Source organism: Trachemys scripta, chromosome 5 (genome assembly GCF_013100865.1).
Source record: "Trachemys scripta elegans isolate TJP31775 chromosome 5, CAS_Tse_1.0, whole genome shotgun sequence".
In the NCBI taxonomy this organism is placed as follows: Eukaryota; Metazoa; Chordata; order Testudines; family Emydidae; genus Trachemys; species Trachemys scripta.
In genome coordinates this window covers 133,804,769-133,824,228 of record NC_048302.1, presented here as the reverse complement: position 1 = coordinate 133,824,228, position 19,460 = coordinate 133,804,769, and the positions used below count along the sequence as shown (strand labels likewise).

Below are 19,460 nucleotides of genomic sequence, written 5' to 3'. Positions count from 1 at the left end.
TAAATGTGCTGGAGAAATACAAAAAAACCCCCCCAAGATTGAACTTCACACAAAAACCATTTCAGAGGTTGGGGATATGCAGATATCAACAGCAGAAACAATTTCATCTATACTCCACTCCCCAATCCCCTTTCCCCCTCCATGGTAGTAATTAAATCCAGGGCCGCCCAGAGGGGGGGCAAGTGGGGCAATTTGCCCCAGGCCCCGGGCCCCATGAGAATATTGTATTCTACAGTATGGCAACTTTCTTTTTTAATATAAGGGGCCGCCAAAGTTGCTTTGCAACTTAAGTGAACTGAAGCCGTCCCACTGGGGGTCACCCCATATTTCAGGTCCTCAAAACCTAAACTGTCCAATTGCAACATGATGCTCTACCCTGAAATATTATGCTGTGATGGCCACTTCTACCACGGAAGTCTTCTTAAGCCTCACGTGGTTGGGATGGAGTTCTTCAAGCCAATGGCATGTAGTGAGCATATAGTGAGATTCTGCAAAGGAATATTTAATATACTTCATATGCAAGAGGTTGTAAAAGTCGTTATGCCTTCCTTGCTCTTTGGAACATGTGGTTCATAAGGATGCTAATAAATTAGAGAGGGTTCAGAGAAGAGCCAAGAGAATGATTAAAGGTTAGAATACATACCTTATAGTGATAGACTCAAGGACCTCAATTTATTTATCTTAATAAAAGTGACTAGATTACAGTCTTTCAGTATGTACATGGAGAACAAACATTTTATAATGAGCTCCTCAATCTAGCAGAGAAAAGTGTAACATGATCTAATGGCTGGAAACGGAAGCTACACAAATTCAGGATAGCGAGTATAAAGGCACAATCTACCCTGGGTAGCAGTGGAGTCTTCATTGGGGCCATTTTTAAATTGAGACTGGATGTTTTTCTAAAAAATCTGCCCTAGGAATTATTTTAGGGACATTCTATGGCCTGTGTTATAGAAGAGGTAGACTACTTGATCACAATGGTCCCTTCTGGCTTTGGAATCTATGAATAACTTAACAGTCAGGTCATTCAGTAAAGAGAACTCAATCCAACACAGGAGAGAGAAATGAACCAAACTGATGGTCAATGATATGGTTACAAACTATATCTCCAGGGACCATGTTAACTTGTTATATACAGAGGAAAAAAGAGCCAGACTTTAGGATTTGTGTACTCCCAATGGCCTCAGTACAAGAATCATGACACAAGAAAACAACGTATATATTTATTTGGAGTGGTAAAAAAATACCATAAATACACAAAATACGCTTGCCTGGCTAGCCTCTTACTTTATTAGAAAACTTAAAGCTGTTAAAATCGGTTTCAAATTAGCTATACTAGCATCTATATGTTTGATCTACTAGCAATTTTGAAGAGAAGTTCATTTACTGGAGTTTGTTCAAAGTAAATGCACGTCAGTTTAATACTGCTGATGTTTACACAAGTATCAAAGAGGATTTCACGTTCTCTCCATTAGGTGCTTGTCAGATACTGTATTTCAGTTTCACAAATGTAAACTGAGAGGGAAAACACTGTTTTCAATTCAAATAATCAGTAAAATTCCACTGCAAGTTCCTACGTTGAATTTCCTTCCTCCTTAGTTGTGATATTCTAAAACTATTATTTTTATAATCCAAGAGATTATTTTCCTGTACAAATAGAGCAACAGTTTTATAAACTGTCATAAAAGACAAGGATTACAGGTAAAATAAAACGTTAGCTACATCATACCACTTTCACATGACCATTCCAAAAAGAATGATATTTTTAGAGGTACATTGTCTGTCCTGCTTCTGGTAAGGATTACTTAATACAGCACATTCAAGATAGAATAAACTGAAGTGGAAAGGTCAATAGTATGCCTTATACAATGCTCATAGGCTTAATATGATTAAGCCAAACTAAATCTACTAACAGCGAAGAACTAGAGGGCAAATAGAGAAGAATACCAAGACATTTTTCAACAAGAACTTACCTGTGTTTTCAAAGGAAGCTTGGCAAACTAAGTTTTTAAATGAACTCCACAACGTGGCTTTCATAAAATGGAAGTTATTCAGACAGAGCTAACCCAGAAACAGATTTCTGTAACTTTTTTAAAAAAAGGCCCTCTACATTTTGCAGTTTTAATTCTGAAAGGATTTAAAATGATTATTTTCTAAAAGTAGGGGAGGAAAAAAAAGACACCCTACACCAATATACTTTAAAAACTAACTGAAGCGGTTTTGGAGAGAGGTGGAGCAACCAGAGGAAAAAAGCCAGATTTCAGCATTGGCAGGAACATAGCTATCTCTAGCACAAAAGAGCATTTATATGCTCAGAGTCCAGCTTAAAAAGGCAAGGAGAGGGGGTAGGAGAGCCAGAAACACAGGGCAAATTTGAATTAAGGACCTCAGGAGCAATATTTTTTTAAAAAAATTAAGTAGTATCATCTACTGTAGATTTCTACAGCTTTTTAAAAAAGCTTTGTACTAGACAGACTTGATCATGCAGAACATGACAAAGATGAGAATGAGCTAGTACAACAGAACTTGTGTACTAGGAATATTCATTATGCTATTCAAACTAGAAAACAAAAAGGCCAATCTGAGCAATACACATCATTAGATATGAATAAAGAAAAATGGCTACAAATGTTTAAGTTGCAAAGAAATGACATAGAACTACTCTGTCTGCTAGCTTATCACACAAGCCACAATTTGAAATTATCACATTTTAAATGAATTCACCACAATTTAAGAACTGAAAACAGTAGTTTCAAAAGAAAATTAGCACATTGTAAGTATTGGCAGAAAGTTTAAACATGAAACATGTTGCTGCAATGATCAAAACTGCAGGAGGCAGCCTTCTTAAAAAAATACCTCCTAGATACTTTGCAACATGGAGTCTGAACTAACAAATTAAGCCAAGCTACTTGTCCCAAAGGACTTGCAATCTAAATTCGATAGAACATACATGGTAAAACAATGAACAATAATATAGGAACGCGCGTTGAGTGGAGAGATTACTAGAGAGGCGGAGGCAGGAAATATTCTTGAAAAGTGTGGGATTTAAGATAAGGAGGAGGGAGGGGATGGACTGTTTCATTTAAAAAAAAATCCAGTAATGTCTAGGAATTCCGATCAAGGAGCAGTTATTAAGCAGTCCCTTCCCAAATTAGTTCACAAGGTAGGTGAAGAAACACCACCACAGAAAGTAAGAAGCTGAGTGTGGAAAAACAAGGGAAACAATAAGGGAGAGGAGTGGGAGAAATATAAGATGCTACTGAGTGAGTAGGAAAAAATGAGATGAGGTAGATTACACAGAGCCTTAAAGGCAAGGTTAAATCCCTCACTGCAGACCCTGGAGGACAATTATATTTTCTCATCCACCTTTTTCAATGCTCCTTTAGGAATTCTTCCCCGTACATCTTTTATACAAAAGCATTCTGTGACCGGCTATGCAAGAATTATGAGGAAGTGGAAGGAGCAACTGTTGGAGCAAGAGACCCTAGGTTTATCAACATCATGTATAAATCTAGACTAGCTCAAGTTCATGAGGAGAAAATTGTGCAATATAAAGAATTAAGGGAAAAGAAGAAAATAATTGGACTGTGAGATACTAATTTTTTTTAAAAAGTTATGGCAAAGATCAGAATTTTCCCAGGGGAAGCAGAGGAGAATTTAAGAAATCTGCGCAGAACTAAGGAAAATATGCTACTGTTGGTGAATGTGCAATGCGAAGAAGCCACATAATTCAGATGTGGCATTTAAAAGAGCCAAATTAGGCAGATTCTGGCATTAGAATGGGGAGCATAATGTGGGATGATATATACAGTGTCCTAGAATTCATTATGGCAAATTTTTCAAGTAGTATGAAGAAAAGCAAACCTGCTAATGCATCTGTAATAGTCATATGATAATTGTGCGTCAAGGGAAACCAAGGTAAATAATACAGGGTAGTTTAGTAGTTAGGATCTGACAGATGGCAAAGTTGATTTTTGTTATTAGCAAAATAAAAAGTTCATTGAATTCTTGAAAAACACTGTCTACACAAAAAATTGCTTTGAACATTTCTCAAGCACTCCTAGTACCTTTACAATTATATCTGCTCAAAGCAAGTCCCATCAATGCCTCCCACGAAACTCAACAGGACCAAAGTATATGGTGGTGTGGTGACAGAAAGAGCAAGTGTCACCAGAAGGGGAACAAGGTCAGGCACCATAGAACCCGCTGTCACAGACGTGTCACTGAGGATAATGCAGAGAACTCAGGTAATGAAAGAAACTCAACACACGACTTATGATTTCATCTTTGTATTAGCTAGAGAATGGGAGTGAAAAGGAGTACAAGAGTTGGGTTTATACTTCACAGAGTGCGGTCACTATTACTCTAAGGGAAAAAAATTTCTTCCCTCTCCAGGGAGCAAACAAGCAGGGCACAGAACACATTCTGGTTGCTATTTAACAGCTGCAAGAATAACGGTCCTCCAGGCCCATCCCCAAAACACCCCTTTGCCTGCACCTCCAGATGCCAATTAATCTAGCTCAATGGTTCTCAAAATGTGGGTTGGGACCCCAAAAATGGCATTAGACTTGCTGGGACCTAGAGCTGAAGACCGAGCCCCACCGCCCAGGGGCTCCGGCTTCAGCCGGGGGGTTCAGGCTACAGGCCCCCTGCCTGGGGCTGAAGCCCTTGGGCTTTGGCCCCCCTGCCCAGGGCAGCGGAGCTAAGGTTTTGGCCTTCCCTCGATTCCCCACAAGGGGCTTGGCTTCGTTCCCCCCTCCTGGGGTCATGTAGTAATATTTGTTATCAGAAGGGGGTCATGGTGCAATGAAGTTTGAGAACCTCCTGATTCTAGCTCAAGGCCATCACTATGTTTCATAGAATCATAGAACTTGAGAGGTCATCTAGTCCAATCCCCTGCACTCAAGGCAGGACTAAGTATTAGACCATCCCTGACAGGTGTTTGTCCAACCTGCTCTTAAAAATCCCCAATGATAGAGATTCTACCACCTCCCTAGGCAATTTATTCCAGTGCTTAACCACTCTGACAGGTAGAAAGTTTTTCCTAATGTCCAACCTAAACCTCCCTTGCTGAAATTTAAGCCCATTGCTTCTTGTCCTAGCCTCAGAGGTTAAGAACAATTTTTCTCCCTCCTCCTTGTAACAACCTTTTATGTACTTGAAAACTGTTAGCATGTCCCCTCTCAGTCTTCTCTTTTGCAGCCTAAACAAACCCAATTTTTTCCAATCTTCCCGCATAGGTCATGTTTTCTAGATCTTTAATCATTTTTGTTGCTCTTTTCTGGACTTTCTCCGATTTGTCCACATCTTTCCTGAAATGTGGAGCCCAGAACTGGACACAATACTCCACTTGAGGCCTAATCACCACGGAGTAGTGCGGAAGAATTACTTCTCGTGTCTTACTTACAATACTCGTGCTAATACATCCCAGAATGATGTTTGCTTTTTTTGCAACAGCGTTACACTGTTGATTCATATTTAGCTTGTGATCCACTATGACCTCCAGATCCCTTTCTGCAGTACTCCTTCCTAGACAGTCATTTCCCATTTTGTATGCGTGCAACTGATTGTTCCTTCTTAAAATGGAGTACTTTGCATTTCTCCTTATTGAATTACATCCTATTTACTTAAGACCATCTCTCCAGTTTGTCCAGATCAATTTGAATTTTAATCCTATCCTGCAAAGCACTTGCAACCCCACCCAGATTGGTATCGTCGGCAAACTTTATAAGTGTACTCTCTATGCCATTATCTAAATCATTGATAAGGATATTAAACAGAACCGGACCCAGAACCAATCCCTGCGGGAACCCACTCGTTATGCCCTTCCAGCATGACTGTGAACCACTGATAACTACTGTCTGGGAATGATTTTCCAACTAGTTATGCACCCACCTTATAGTAGCTCTACCTAGGTTGTATTTCCCTATTTTGTTTATGAGAAGGTCATGTGAGACAGTGTCAAAAGCCTTACTAAAGTCAAGATATACCACATTTACCGCTTCCCCCCATCCACAAGGCTTGTTACCCTGTCAAAGAAAGCTATCAGGTTGGTTTGATGCTATTTGTTCTGGACAAATCCATGCTGACTGTTATTTATCACCTTATTATCTTCTAGGTGTTTGTAAATTGATTGCTTAATTATTTGCTCCATTATCTTTCCGGGTACAGAAGTTAAGCTGACTGGTCTGTAATTCCCCAGGTTGTCCTTATTTCCCTTTTTATAGATGGGCACTATATTTGCCCTTTTCCAGTCTTCTGGAACGTCTCCCGTCTTCCATCACTTCTCAAAGATAATTGCTAATGGCTCAGATATCTCCTCAGTCAGCTCCTTGAGTTTGTTACTGTGCTGCTGCAAACAACCAACCTTTGAGAGCATCCCCCTAATCATAGCAGCATGCCTATTGCTCTCAGCCAGTCTGGGGTTCTGAACTACAGCTTCTGGTTCTGGTGAATGAAATGCTGTTGCCTCACTTCCCTGGCCTGTCCACCCAACATGGAAAATAGCCTTTTCAGATGACAATCATGCTTGCTGGGCAAAGAATAGAACTATGGTTGTCATCAACAGTCCAAGCACAATTTGGGAAACAGCTTGCAAAAACACTTCATAATCTCAGAGACATTGTGCACTTTGATTACACATCCTATGTAGGGCACTATGTATTATCATCTCCAGCTAAATAGCCCCCACAGTAGGCTTAGCAACATGAAATGCATATATCCATCAGCAGTACTCATCTGAGGTTGCCAGTTTTCACAAAGTAATTACTACTCTCGTTAACAGCAAGTACACGTGGAAGAATTTATACTCTCGTGTCTGGACAAGTTCCCCAGAGATATAGAAACTGTATTACTCATTAAGACATTCTATAGCAACAGCACCTCATTCTAGGTCTCGATCACAACCCTGTTCCCCCAATCACTGGAAGTATTCCTGGCCCAAAAGTGGCACTTGGCCTAGCAGAAGTCCAGAGTCAGCTGGCAGTTGACCTAGGCCTGAATAAGAGTATGGCCAGATCTTCTCTTACCTACTTGCACTGTCAGCAGCTGCAACAAGGACTCCATGGACTACAGTTCTTGCTCTCTGGAGCTTTCTCCACTACCATTTCTGAGCCTCTGCTGCCATTTGACTCTGCATGTCTCCCAGGCCAGGATATCCTTTTGGTTTCCACAACACCTTACAAGTTCTACACATCCCTATGCCATGAAGCTGTGACAGGGATAGGGAGTTTGGAATATACAAAATGTTCTGGTACTGAAGCACCAGAAGTGAGTATTAAGGCTAGTTAGTGTGGATGATGAATCTTCCTAGGGTCAAGTGGTATTATAAACACTTATCTGCAATATTTAACCTTGAAACTGTTAAAGATGCACCTCTCATTAACTGTACTGGTTCCATGCCAACAACATAAAATAGTATAAAAAAAACCCTGCTTTTTTTTGCCACCAAAATTAGCAGGAATGATTCTGGTTACCTGAGTATTCAATCTGTTGAGTAGGAGGTGCCACTTTATTTGTAATTTTTCTGACTACCACCATACCTTGGGCAAAAAAAGTCTTACATTATCCTGATGTACTGTACCTGCTAATGATTTCTAAAAAGAGTAGTCCAATAAACTAGATATAAAAAAGAAAGTTTAAAAAAGTTTAACCTAGAAAAAACACAAAAAGAAAAAGCATTTTAAAGTAAAAACAATGTGCAGATTCACTAGGTTAAAAATGGCAACTGTGGTGTCTATTGCAAAGTATCTGAGAATATGATTTCAGAACTGAGCAAAAATATAAGCGAAGTGTCTGACCCAGTATGGCCATTCTTATGTTCTAATCCCTCTGATGATGTAGGACTACTGTAATGCGGTGTACTTGCGCCACATGTGACCAGAACAGAAAGGGATAAACACAGGGCACTGAACCAAAGAAGAGAACTAACCCACAGGCCCCATCGTTCCTGGAGCAAAGCCTCCAGCTGTGTGTAAGCAAGAACAAGAAATAAAAAGAGGCAGCAGAACCAACAAAAGCTTCCTCTGTTCGTTTCCACACCAACGACCTGCGTTTTTTGACATTTGGTTACTTTTTCCTGACCGTGAGGAACAATATAATATATTTGTTATAAAAGCTAAAGACTGGTTTTTTTTTAATATATTTCTATGACAACACTGGACCATGCTGAGTGCCCCCTGAAATAATCAAAAGCCCAATTTCTTTGCTTCTGGAGCAGCAGATTTCCCCAGGTCCATTTTCAGTTCTGTAGGAGACAGTGGCAATGCCAGAAAATGGGGGGGAAGGGGACACCATTTTATTATTAGTCGTTTTGGAATTGCTTGCCAAAGGAAAGATCTTTGTTCATCCTTTGTCTGGTGCTGTGTTCCACTATCTGAGGCTGTGGCTCAACTCAGACAATGCACAGCATATCACATTTACTGACACTTCAGGGAAGGAGGAGATGACAAGTTGTGTTAATAGTGTACGTCTGTTAGTTATTAAGAGAGTTCTTACCTGTATTTTTATTGGCCAGGTGAAGTTGCTGACATAAACAAAGAAAGTGATGTTGGGATTGCTCCGGAAATCAAATTTCTCATTGGAGAAGCTGTCCTTGTATTCCTTTATGTTGGACTTTGAAACAACTGGAATCTCCTCTCCTGCCTGTGTGCCAGCTGTTTCAGAATTTAAAAAGTAGCATTAAAGTTTGCTCTCAGTGCAGATCTTAAGTGATTTTCAAAGGGGACCAATTATCCTACGGCTCTGACAGTAAAAGGAACTATTCATCTGAAGACTGCAATTTTGAGTTGTATTTCACTAGTGGCATCAATGAACACACAAAATATTGCATTATAAAAAATTAGAGCAGCATTTCAACAGTCTCCAATGCACATTATCATGATGTGAGAATTGGAAAACTGGAGAAGAGAAAACTAAAATTCCTTTCTTAATTTCATTTCTTTCCCACATCCCAATTTCTAAAATGTAACGTATACTATTTAATTATTCTCATACAGTTCATATTCTGGTTTACTTTTCTCTTTTACCTGCAAAACTTGTTGACCAAGTTATATTGAGGTTGAAGTTTTTAGATGCGTTGATAAACATGTCCAGGTCTCTATTTTGCTGATTTAGAGAAAAAGAGAGAGAAGAAAACCATTATTTTTAACAGATGTCATTCCATTAAAATTGTTCTGTTTTGAAAGCAACTCACTAAAAAAAAAGTGTCAAAATGAGTGTTATTTCACAATATGTTAACTAGAATACTTGTCTACATGCGAGAGCACTAGCATCTAGCAAGACACATTTTAAAGACCCACTGTATATAAAATAGAACATAGCTGTACATTTTCATTTGGATCTCCCCACAAAAGAAAAGTTTACTGCAGTGTAATTCCAAACCATATTCATTTAGGGCTCTTTGCAGCTATCCTAAGTATTATTCTGGGATGGTTGGCACTAGCAGCATTCAAATATATTTTAATGCAAACACAGATAATTTTTTGTTTTAAATACTCTCCTCCCCCCCCCAATAAAATAATTAATCTTGTATTCTCTCAAAATATCTGCCCTGGTCTAGATTCAAATCATGTAATCATGTCTCTTATTGGTATTCCTCCCCAACTCCGTGTTTGCTCTGACAATGGCCCTCCATATGTTCCTCTCACTCCAATATCTGTGCCTTCTTTTATAATATGTAATAATATAATTTTTTATAATATAAATTTGTAGGCTCTTTTGTGATAAGTGGGCCTATAAATTTTCCCTAACTCTGAGCTCAACTGTGAAAAATGAGTGAAAGTTCACAAAATGTCACAGTAACTCATAACAAATGTTGACGGGGAAAAAGTGCAAAAAGACTGAATTAGCCTGAACAAAAAAAGGCCTCCTGATATAACTCAAGGACTGTGTTAAGACCATGCTTGGTCAACAAGAAAAGTATGGGACTGGAAATTAATGAACCAAAATTGGTATGTCAGAAAAGAGGCTTAATTGGTGGACAAAATAATAAGGGGATTGGACTATTCTGTCCATCACTCTCTTTTGGGGTCCTTAACAAAAAAGATGTGGGGTGAGGGGAAATACAGATGGGTGGCTGCCTAGAGAAGAGGAAGGTGAAAACTTCATCATGACAGTTGCCAACCCCACCATCTCCTCGGACTCTTCATCGTCCTGATACTGAGAGATGTCCTGAGCAGACTGGGCCAAGGAAGAGGGACCCCAGACGACATCACCATTGCCAACTCAACTGGCTCATGCTAATCCCAAATATCACCGGACATGTGAGGCTTTGTCTCATACACATCCTTCTCTTTTCCTTCTTTCCCCTATTTCCCAAAAGGTTCTTTTCCTTCCGACCATATTTCTTCTCTTTCCTAGCACTCTCCTTTTTCCTTTTGACCATCTAATTGTCTTGATTAGACAACAATGCATATTTTGCAACATTGCTGCAAGCCTGAGCCTGGAAAGGCAGCTAAAAGCAATGCCCTAAACATCCCGATGCTGGTACAAATTTGTCAGGTCTCAGAGTTGCTGATAAGACCTTCTGCTGTGCTTGTGTTTCTCTAGCAGTGAAGCTGCAAGTGAGAGATAACACCAGAGACAGAAGTTGTATTTTCTATCTTTGTTGTTCTTTACTTTTCTCTTTTGTGTGCATTTCTCTTGTTTTGTCTTCTAGGAAATGGGATCAGACTTCAATGACAGTAACAATAGCTCCTGCCGATTGTAAGTAACTTTTTCTCTTTTCCCCCAAAAGGATAGCTAACATCCGTAATACCATCTAAGAGACTTTCAGACAAGTGGGCATGTTTTTAAAGACTCTCTCTGGCTAAAGGGAGAGGGAAGAAAGGATGTTCTTAGGATGAAACTTATTAATACACTCCTTTTTAAATGCTTTTTAATTTTTTTTCCCCCTTATTTTCTGTATTCCTAATAAGGGATTCAAAAGATTCTTAATAGTGTTTGCCATGGTACTAAGCAGGCCGGGGTCTCTGTATACCAAACCCCAAACCCTTTTTAACACTGGTTAATGCTGGACAGCAATAGCACCATGTTAATGATTTTGACTCTTTGGGCCCATATATTCCATCTAACTGAATACAACAGAGCCCTTACTTGGAATGACACCCCTGGTCATGGAGTGCAGGTCCCATGGGGCCTCATTACACTGAAGGGTGCCAAGGGGAGGTCATCCTGGCCCCCAACGCCATGGTTTCCCCATTATTAGCCTTGAGGCTGTGGCTGTTGACCCTGAGGGAGAATGCAGAGCTCTCTCATAGAACCAAGAGGCACCTTAAGAGCAGCCAGCAAGAAACTGTAAGCTGCATTCCAAGGAAAAGTCTCTGCTCAGGTGTGTGTTTGGAGAAGTTCCTGTACTCAGCTGGATTGAGCAGACAGAGGATAGTACTGCTTTGACTTATCCCATCAACAGCATCTTTTGGCAGGAATTATGTGAACACTGAAAAAAATGGGAAGTGATTTTGTGTGCGTCATTCACTGCATCAATGAGCCTCCTGTTCGTACTGCAATAGCACCACAGACCACAAAGATGGACCAACGCCCCATTGTACTAGGCAATATACAACCAGCTCAGTGCTGGTGGCCTCTGAGCTACATTCTGATGTTCTTGGAGTCTGACTGAAGAAATGGAGTACTGCTGCTTTTTCCTGTCTCTCCACCCCTCAGTTCTAAGGATGAGCCTGACAGCATTAACTCACTACAGTGTTTGGACCAACAGTACTTTTTCTGCCCTACAGGATCTGAGGCATTTGGGGATTCTGAATTCACCTGGTTATTAAACCTAGAAGGAGCCCTGGTGTTAACTGACTAAGAGTTATTCTGGCTAGCCCAGGGGCTTTTTCCCTGCAGAGTGACTGGAGGCTGACCTCTCTTTGAGCTCTGAGGTGAAAGAGAAGCAACAAGAATACCTCCCTAGCAGGTGAGCTTCACTGATGCACAGGTGTCACCATGAATGAGGAGCTGCATTTGAAGTTAGATACCTTACGTGGACTGCTCCATATTTCCATTCCAAAAAGAGATGGCCTTTTGCACCAGGAAGAAAAGCAAAATAAACAACAGAATGAACTGTGCCATGGCATAATTCTACACTGACTAACTATATTAGAGTAAAAGAAAGTGAAGCAAGTAGACACAATAAGATACAAGACCAACGGCAAGCAACAAGAAAAAGCTAGAGGGTTTGTCTACATATTCCAGCAGTACAAAGCAACTGAACCGCAGGTTTAGGCTGCGGTTCCTTATGCCCCACTTTGGCCACAAACATTCGGTGCTTCAAGGAAGCAAGATGTAGCTACACAGATTGAGGACATTCTGGCTAGGACATGAACTACGCATGTGCACCAAGACGGTAGTTCTGTTCAAAGAACTGTATGAGCCACTCTCTTCAGGGCAAGGAGATGGCAGACATTCGAAACAAAGTATGAAATGTGGGAGTCCAAAATGGAAGAGACCATACTCACCTCTTCAGGTGTTGCTACAAAATTGATTGCAGTATAGTAGCGATCATCCTCTTGGGAAAGGCTGAAGGTGAACTGATAGTCAATAAGAAGAGTATCTATAAAGAATACATGCAAAAAAGTGAAAAAATGTCTTGAAATAAAACAAGCTTCTGGAAAGCAAGGCAGGTAACTGATTGCTTACACTAAATTAGAAAACAGCTTACTGCAACAAGAGAGAGTTACTGCACTGTTATAATCTGTCCCCAACAGAAATTTGAGTTTGGGAGAGAATAAGGAACACTTTAGATACCTCACTATCCCGACCTTGGAGGGTATTATATCCTACTCTATTAAAGTTAACCCAACCTTTTTTTGGAAGAGGAAGCGGGAAAAGGATAAAGGTTTACATTTTTCAAGCAGAACATCTGATAAAAGCCTCCATCCTAAGAGAACTTGGTAAAAGGGAAATGTGGATGACTACACAATTTAACCACATTTTGCTTGGTTCTTGTAGTTTCACCAAGTCTAAAGTATCTATTAAAACTGCTTATCAATGTTATGGGAGTTTAAGGAAGACCAAACATATTCTCGGATGGCAGAATACAATGTTCCCATTAGAACAGGGTGGGGAAAAACATTCACCCATCTAGCAAAACTGGTGAACCACCACGTTTTCACTGCATTTGGGAAAAATCAAAGGCCAGGCAAATACAATAAAATTGGCTAATAAAACAAGGCCTTTTTCAAAAAGTGGGTTGAGGCTTCATGACCCACCGATATCTTATCTTGTTCTTTTCTCTTTTCCCCTCCCCTCCCCTCACCTGAAAGAAGCCTAATCCAGTCCACTGCAGACTCTACTGGGCTCAAGGGGAGTGTACAAAGGACCTAAATATTTAATGAAGTATTTGTGGCTATCATGACAATAGATAGCACTGACAATAACATTTTTAAAGACATCATAATGTTCCCAGTCTACTGGGCTTCAAAATTACTACCAAGAAGCCTCCCCTACACTGTGCTGTTTCTCCTTTCCCATGTGGTTGGCATAAGCAACATTGTTGTTTGATAACTGCACAAGATTATCTTAAAACCTATCAATGCTGCTCCTCAACTGCCCAAGCAGGATTTAGCAAACTTCTAATTTCCACACCCCCTTAGAAATCCTGTCTGAACCCTTCATTGCTATTTAATTTAAGATAATTTTCCCATCTAATGTCTTTCTAAAAGTGTTGATCTCAAATATTTAAGAGTGGTAAAATAAGAGTATCCACTAGGATAATCTGAATTTTAATAGTGTAATGACAATATTTCCTAACCCAGGGGTTCTCAAACTTCATTGCACTGTGATCCCTTTCTGACAACAAGAATTATTACACAACCATGGGGAGGGCGGGGGGTAACCAAGCCCGAGCTCATCCAAGCCCTGCCACGACTGGGGTGGAGAGGTGGGGGTGAAGCCAAAACCCGAGGCTCAGGCTTCAGCCCTAGGTGGTGGGGCTTGGGCTTCAGCTTTGGCCCCAGGCCCCAGCAAGTCTAATGTTAGCCCTGGCGACCCCATTAAAACAGGGTCGCGACCCACTTTGGGGTCCCGACCCACAGTTTGAGAACCACTGTCCTAACCCACCTGCATATAAACAGATGCTGTGCTACGTAAAATAGTTGTAACTTATTTGGTCATATATATCAAATAAGACATTTACTATTTTCAGGCAAAGAAAAGCAGTTCTACTTACAATAACATGTTCCTTTAAGTGGATTTCCCTGGTATCGATTTTCTACTTCACACCTAAAAAGAATATTTTTTTTAAATCAATGTTGGTTTTCAGTCTTATTTTCTCTCTCTCTATTTTTTTTTTTTTTGGCTTGAATCTCTACCCATTTAAAAACAATTACAGAACACAGCTTGAGTTCAGAAGATAACTGTATACAATTAAAAACAAAAAGGTGCAAGTCTGAAGCTGTAATGAGATATTGAAGAAACCATGGAAACTTGGAAGACCCAAGCAAGCAAGTAGAAAGCGATGAAACCGAAGTATAAAAATTACAGGAAGGAGAGGTTATTCACCTTGTGCAGTAATGGGAGTTCTTCAAGCTGTGTCCCCCTGCAGGTGCTTCACTTTAGGTGTGCACGTGCCCCTGTGCCTCTGAACAGAGATTTTTGGTAGCAGTGTCCATTCTGCCCACACATGCGCCCTGCACAACCTTGTGCCCCGTACCAAGGCTTCACATGGTGGAGCGGGCAAACCGCTCTCAGTTCTTCCTCTATCACAAAGCCTACACAGGCAACTCCTAAACAGAGGGGAAAACGGTGGGTAGTGGAGCACCCACAGGGGAATGCACCTTGAAGAATTCCAGTTACTGCACAACATGAGTAACAACTTCTTCAGATAGACTCCCTCTGGGCACTCTACTTTAGGTGACTCCCTATCAGTAACCCTTTGAGGAGGTGGAAGTTTTGGAACAGAATCCATCACCAGAGAGAAAACGGTGTTGCCTATTGCCGCATCTGATCATGTGGCGTAAATTAGGGCGCAGTGGTTAGAAACCATGTGCATCAAGGACCATGTTGCAGCCCTGCAGATTTAAGCAATGAGAACATCTCTGAGTAGAGATACAGACAGTGATCTAGTAGAACGTGCACTCACTCTTAGGGGAGGTGTAACTGCAGGGAAACCAAAGCAGGCAATAATACATCCAGGAGATACATTTAGAAAGTTTCTGAGTAAAGATAGGAGCTCCATTAGACTTATCTGCAATGGAAACAAAGTCTGGGGCGTCTTCCTGAATGGCCTAGTCCTGTCCAAGTGAAAAGCTAATGCTCTCTTAACAGCTAATGTATGAAAAGGCAGCTCTTGTGTAAACTGATGCAACTTAGGGGAAAAAACAAAAGATGAATAGTTTGGTTGATATGGACTCCTGAGGACATCTTAGGTAAGAACTTTGGATGAGGTCATAAATGTACCTTCTCCTTGGAGAACAAAGTAAAAAGGAGGGTCTTCAACTAGAGGCCCCCGTCTCCCCATCCTTTTGAGCAGAAATGATGGCCACCAAGAAGGCTGTCTTCATAGACAGATATAAAAGTGAGCACATAGCTGTTTCATGAGATGGTTAAGAACCAGGCTGAAAACCCAAAGCAGTGTAGGGGGAAAAGATTTATAAATCCTTTTACGAATCTCACTGTGGTTGGATGCGTGAAAAAAAACAATAAACCTTCTCCTGGCACGTGGAAAGCTGTTATTGCTGTTAAATTAACCTTGATGGAACTCCAAGAAAGGCCTGAATTTTTCAATTCCAACACGTAGTCCAAGATTGAGGAAAGATGACTGGACAGAAAACAGATGGTACTGGTTACACTAAAGGCTATAACGTCTCCATTTCTGAAGGTAAGTATGTCTATTAGATTTCTTTCTGCTATTCAACAGTATCTTTGTACTTCTGATAAGCATAAGGTCTCTTGTCCTGAGAACCACTGAGGAACTAAGATTGGGGTGAAAGGTCTGACTCACATCCTGAGACAATATTGGAGGTTTTATCTGTAGCCTTCACAAAGGGTTAGAGGTGAGTCTGAGGAGGTTCGAAAACCAAACTTATATTGGCCAAGTTTGGTGCAATCAAAATGACTTTGGCTTTGTCCTCTCTGTTCCTGATAAGGACCTTTAAGAGCAATGGAGTTGGAGGATCTGCATAGAGAAGACCCTTTGTCCATGTAATGAGGAAAGCATCTCCTAGAGATTGCTGATCGAGACCCCCTTTGGAACAGAATTTCCTTTCGTTTTGTGTTGACTGCTGTGGCAAAAAAATTCATCTCTGGAAATCCCTAAGTCAGGAGTATTTTATTGAGCACTCAAAGAGTCCAAATCCTATTTGTAATTTAAGGACAAATGTCTGCTCAGATCATCGGCCATGGTGTTTTGTATATCTGAAGGTAAGAAACCCAGATGACTATCTGGCTATGAAACAGTTCCAAAGTTTCACCACTTAGAGGCAGAGTAAGAAGAACACACTCTGCCCTGACGATTGATTTAATACATGCATGCTATGTTGTCTGTCATGATCTTGGTGGACTTGTTTTGAGTAGGGGAAGAAAGCAGAGGAAAGCATTTCTGACCACCCTTAATTCCAACAAATTGATGTGTAAGCGGTGATCCTGTTGTGATCATTTTCCATGGTCTGCATGAGGACCCAACTGTGCTCCCCATTCCAAGAGGGAAGTGTCCAATGTTAATATGACTATAGGAGGGATTGGTTGAACAGAAATCGTGCATAAACTTTGGATAGATTCTGCCACCAGATGAGTGACTGTAGGACCCGATTGGGTACAGGTACTTGCTTGTTGAGACTGTTTGCGCTGGGTGTATGAACAATCCTGAGCCACTCCTAGAGGCATCAAAAGATGCAACCTGGCGTTTTGTGCCACAAAACCACAAGCTGCCATGCGTCCCAGCAGTTGCAGACATGTCCTTGTTGGAACTTGAGGGCTGAGCAATGTTGTTTGTATAAGGCTATTTAGAGCAAAGAACCTGTCGGAGATAAATTCTGCCATTCTAGAATCCAGAAGTGCCCTATAAAGCGAATTCATTCTGTAGGGGGTCAAGACTGATTCTGAGATTTATCTGCAGGCCTAAACTTTGGAATAGTGAAGTTGTTATTTGAACTGCGCCTCCTGATGTGACTGACCTTTGAGGAGCTTGCCATCGAGGTAGGGAAAGACAACAGAGGTAAAAAGTACCAAAGAGTCCTGTGGCACCTTATAGACTAACATAAGCTTTCGTGGGTGAATAACCACATGCGAATGATGAAGTGGGTGTTCACCCACGAAAGCTTATGCTCCAATACATCTGTTATACTATAAGGTGCCACAGGACTCTTTGTTGCTTTTTACAGATCCAGACTAACATGGCTACCCCTCGGATACTTGACACAACAGAGGTAGGCAGTTACGACCACCATGCTGTTTCAGAACACCCTTGGGGTGGATGACAGGCCAAGAGTAGGACCCAATACTGATAATGACTGTGATTGAAAATGAGATTCACCTGTCTCACAAAAGTAGTAGGCGTTTTTAGATCAAAGGTCGCAAATCCGTCTCCTAATTCCAGGGACAGAATTACAGCTGCTAAGGACACCATCTAGAATTTCAGAAGTCTGACATGCTTGTTCAATTGTCTGAGATCTAGTATCAGTCTCCAAACCCTGTTTTCCTTCCGTATCAGAAAATATCTTGAATAGAATCCCTTTCCCCTGTGTTGAAATGAGATTGGCTCCATGGCTCCTAGACTTAGGAGTGATGACATCTCTTGTGTCAGCAATTGCTTGTGAGAGGAGACCCTGAAGAAGGACAGGGAAGGGGGTTGCAAGGGAGGAACAGAGGTAAATTGGGTAGTATAACCCAAAGTAATGGCTTCCAATATCCATTTGTCCAATTTTATAGCCTTGCACGCTTGAGGAAATAGAGAGAGGCAGTGTTCAAATTGAGGAAATGGAATTGTGTTGTGCAGATGATAAAACCTGGTCATTGGTTGGTCTGGACTCAGGCCCAAACAATCAAAACTGGCATTTGGAAGACACTGAAGGCTAGGATGAAGCAGTCGAGGTAACTGAAGGCTTTTTCTTTGAAAAGCGTGACCTCTGGTAGTTTAAGGTGTCCAATGGAAGGCTGAAAATAGAGCAGAGCGGGATTTTGCGCTAACTGAGACCTGCTGAACTTTCTTTTATTTGCAGGTATGTATATCCCAAAGACTTAAGTATTGCCCTAGAGTCCTTTAGGGTATGAAGCAAGTCGTCCATGGAATCTGCAAAAAGCTTCTGGCTATCGAAAGGTTAATCTTCCACAATCAATTTTCCTTCCCGCAGAAAACCAGACAACTGAAGCCAGGAAGGTCACCTCATCACTAATATAGTGAAAATAGACCTGGCTGCCGTCTCTGCCACATCGTGTGAGGACCGCAGTGAAATTTTTGCCAACAGCTCACTCTCCTTTGTTATGGAGCTGAACTGTTATTGATGTTCCTGTGGTAAAAGATAAATAAAAGGTCTCCTCGGGCTAAGAATGGGGAGGAGAGATGCACTGTACCAGGGAACCAGGTCTTCCATGTTCCCCTAGGGACTGAGGTGAGATTACTGAAAACTGCCGGTGATCCATTGCCCATGGATCCCAGGAAGACCAATGACTTGCAGGGAAGAATTCAATGCTGGTCATCCCAAAAGTTGGATGGCAGGAGTCTGGTGTCCTGCCTTTGCAACAGAGAGTAACATCTCCTGGAATAAATTGGAGATGCTTGAAGTGAAAGCTCTGTGTGGAAGTGAAAGCTCTTCCACCTTGTATCAGAGGTGACAACCACTCCTCATAGATAGTCAAAGATGGAGAAGAGAAGTCTCCCAGAAACATGAGCAGTTGGTGAACCAGCCAACCTCATTACTGAGAGGCATCCAGAGATTGCAAGTAGCGGAGACTCAGGCTCATTCAGTACCATAATGTTTTTCAGGTACTGGAATTTCTGTGGTACTGGCACAACCAAACTCGGTATCGGCACCGATGGTGTGGCAGAGGTCATCATGCGAGGCGCGGACGACAATACCAAAGGAGTCGAGGATTCCATTGAAGCTGGTCTCCTGGTAGTGGAAGTCTTTGGTACCAATCTCTTTACTGCTGAGGTATGGGACTTAGTTGAAGTCTTAACATGCTTCATGGTACCTGAAGTACCCAGACCCTCACTAGCACTCCTCTGAGGGCCTGAGGTCTCTGGTGACTAGATCTGCTTTGATGAGGAACTCTCTGTTTTGCCCCTCTTATCCCTTTTTTAGCTTGGGCTGCGAAGCTCTCAGTATTGGCAGTGAAAGGGGGAACAAATGTTCCAAGTATAAGGTAGTAGGGTTGCAAGGAATAGTTTCATGCCAAACCAACCTAATTTCCTTGTTTGACAGGGCTACTGACCCAATGGATAAGGAGGAAACAGCAGACATGATTTTTTTTTTTTTTTTAATTTTAGTAAGGCTTTTGTCACAGCCTCACATGACATTCTC

General features: G+C 41.2%; 1 protein-coding gene across 3 annotated transcripts in view; it reads right to left on the bottom strand.

Moving 5' to 3' along the window:
• Positions 1-19,460, bottom strand: part of ATRN (attractin) — a 239,209-nt gene that overhangs the window by 96,561 nt on the left and 123,188 nt on the right. For all 3 annotated transcript variants that reach the window (XM_034772107.1, XM_034772109.1, XM_034772108.1), the window contains exons 21-24: positions 14,171-14,223; positions 12,459-12,553; positions 9,027-9,105; positions 8,497-8,654 (exon numbers count right to left, since the gene is read on the bottom strand). In XM_034772107.1, coding sequence (XP_034627998.1) covers positions 8,497-8,654; positions 9,027-9,105; positions 12,459-12,553; positions 14,171-14,223 — 385 coding nt within the window. The remainder of the gene's footprint in view (positions 1-8,496; positions 8,655-9,026; positions 9,106-12,458; positions 12,554-14,170; positions 14,224-19,460) is intronic.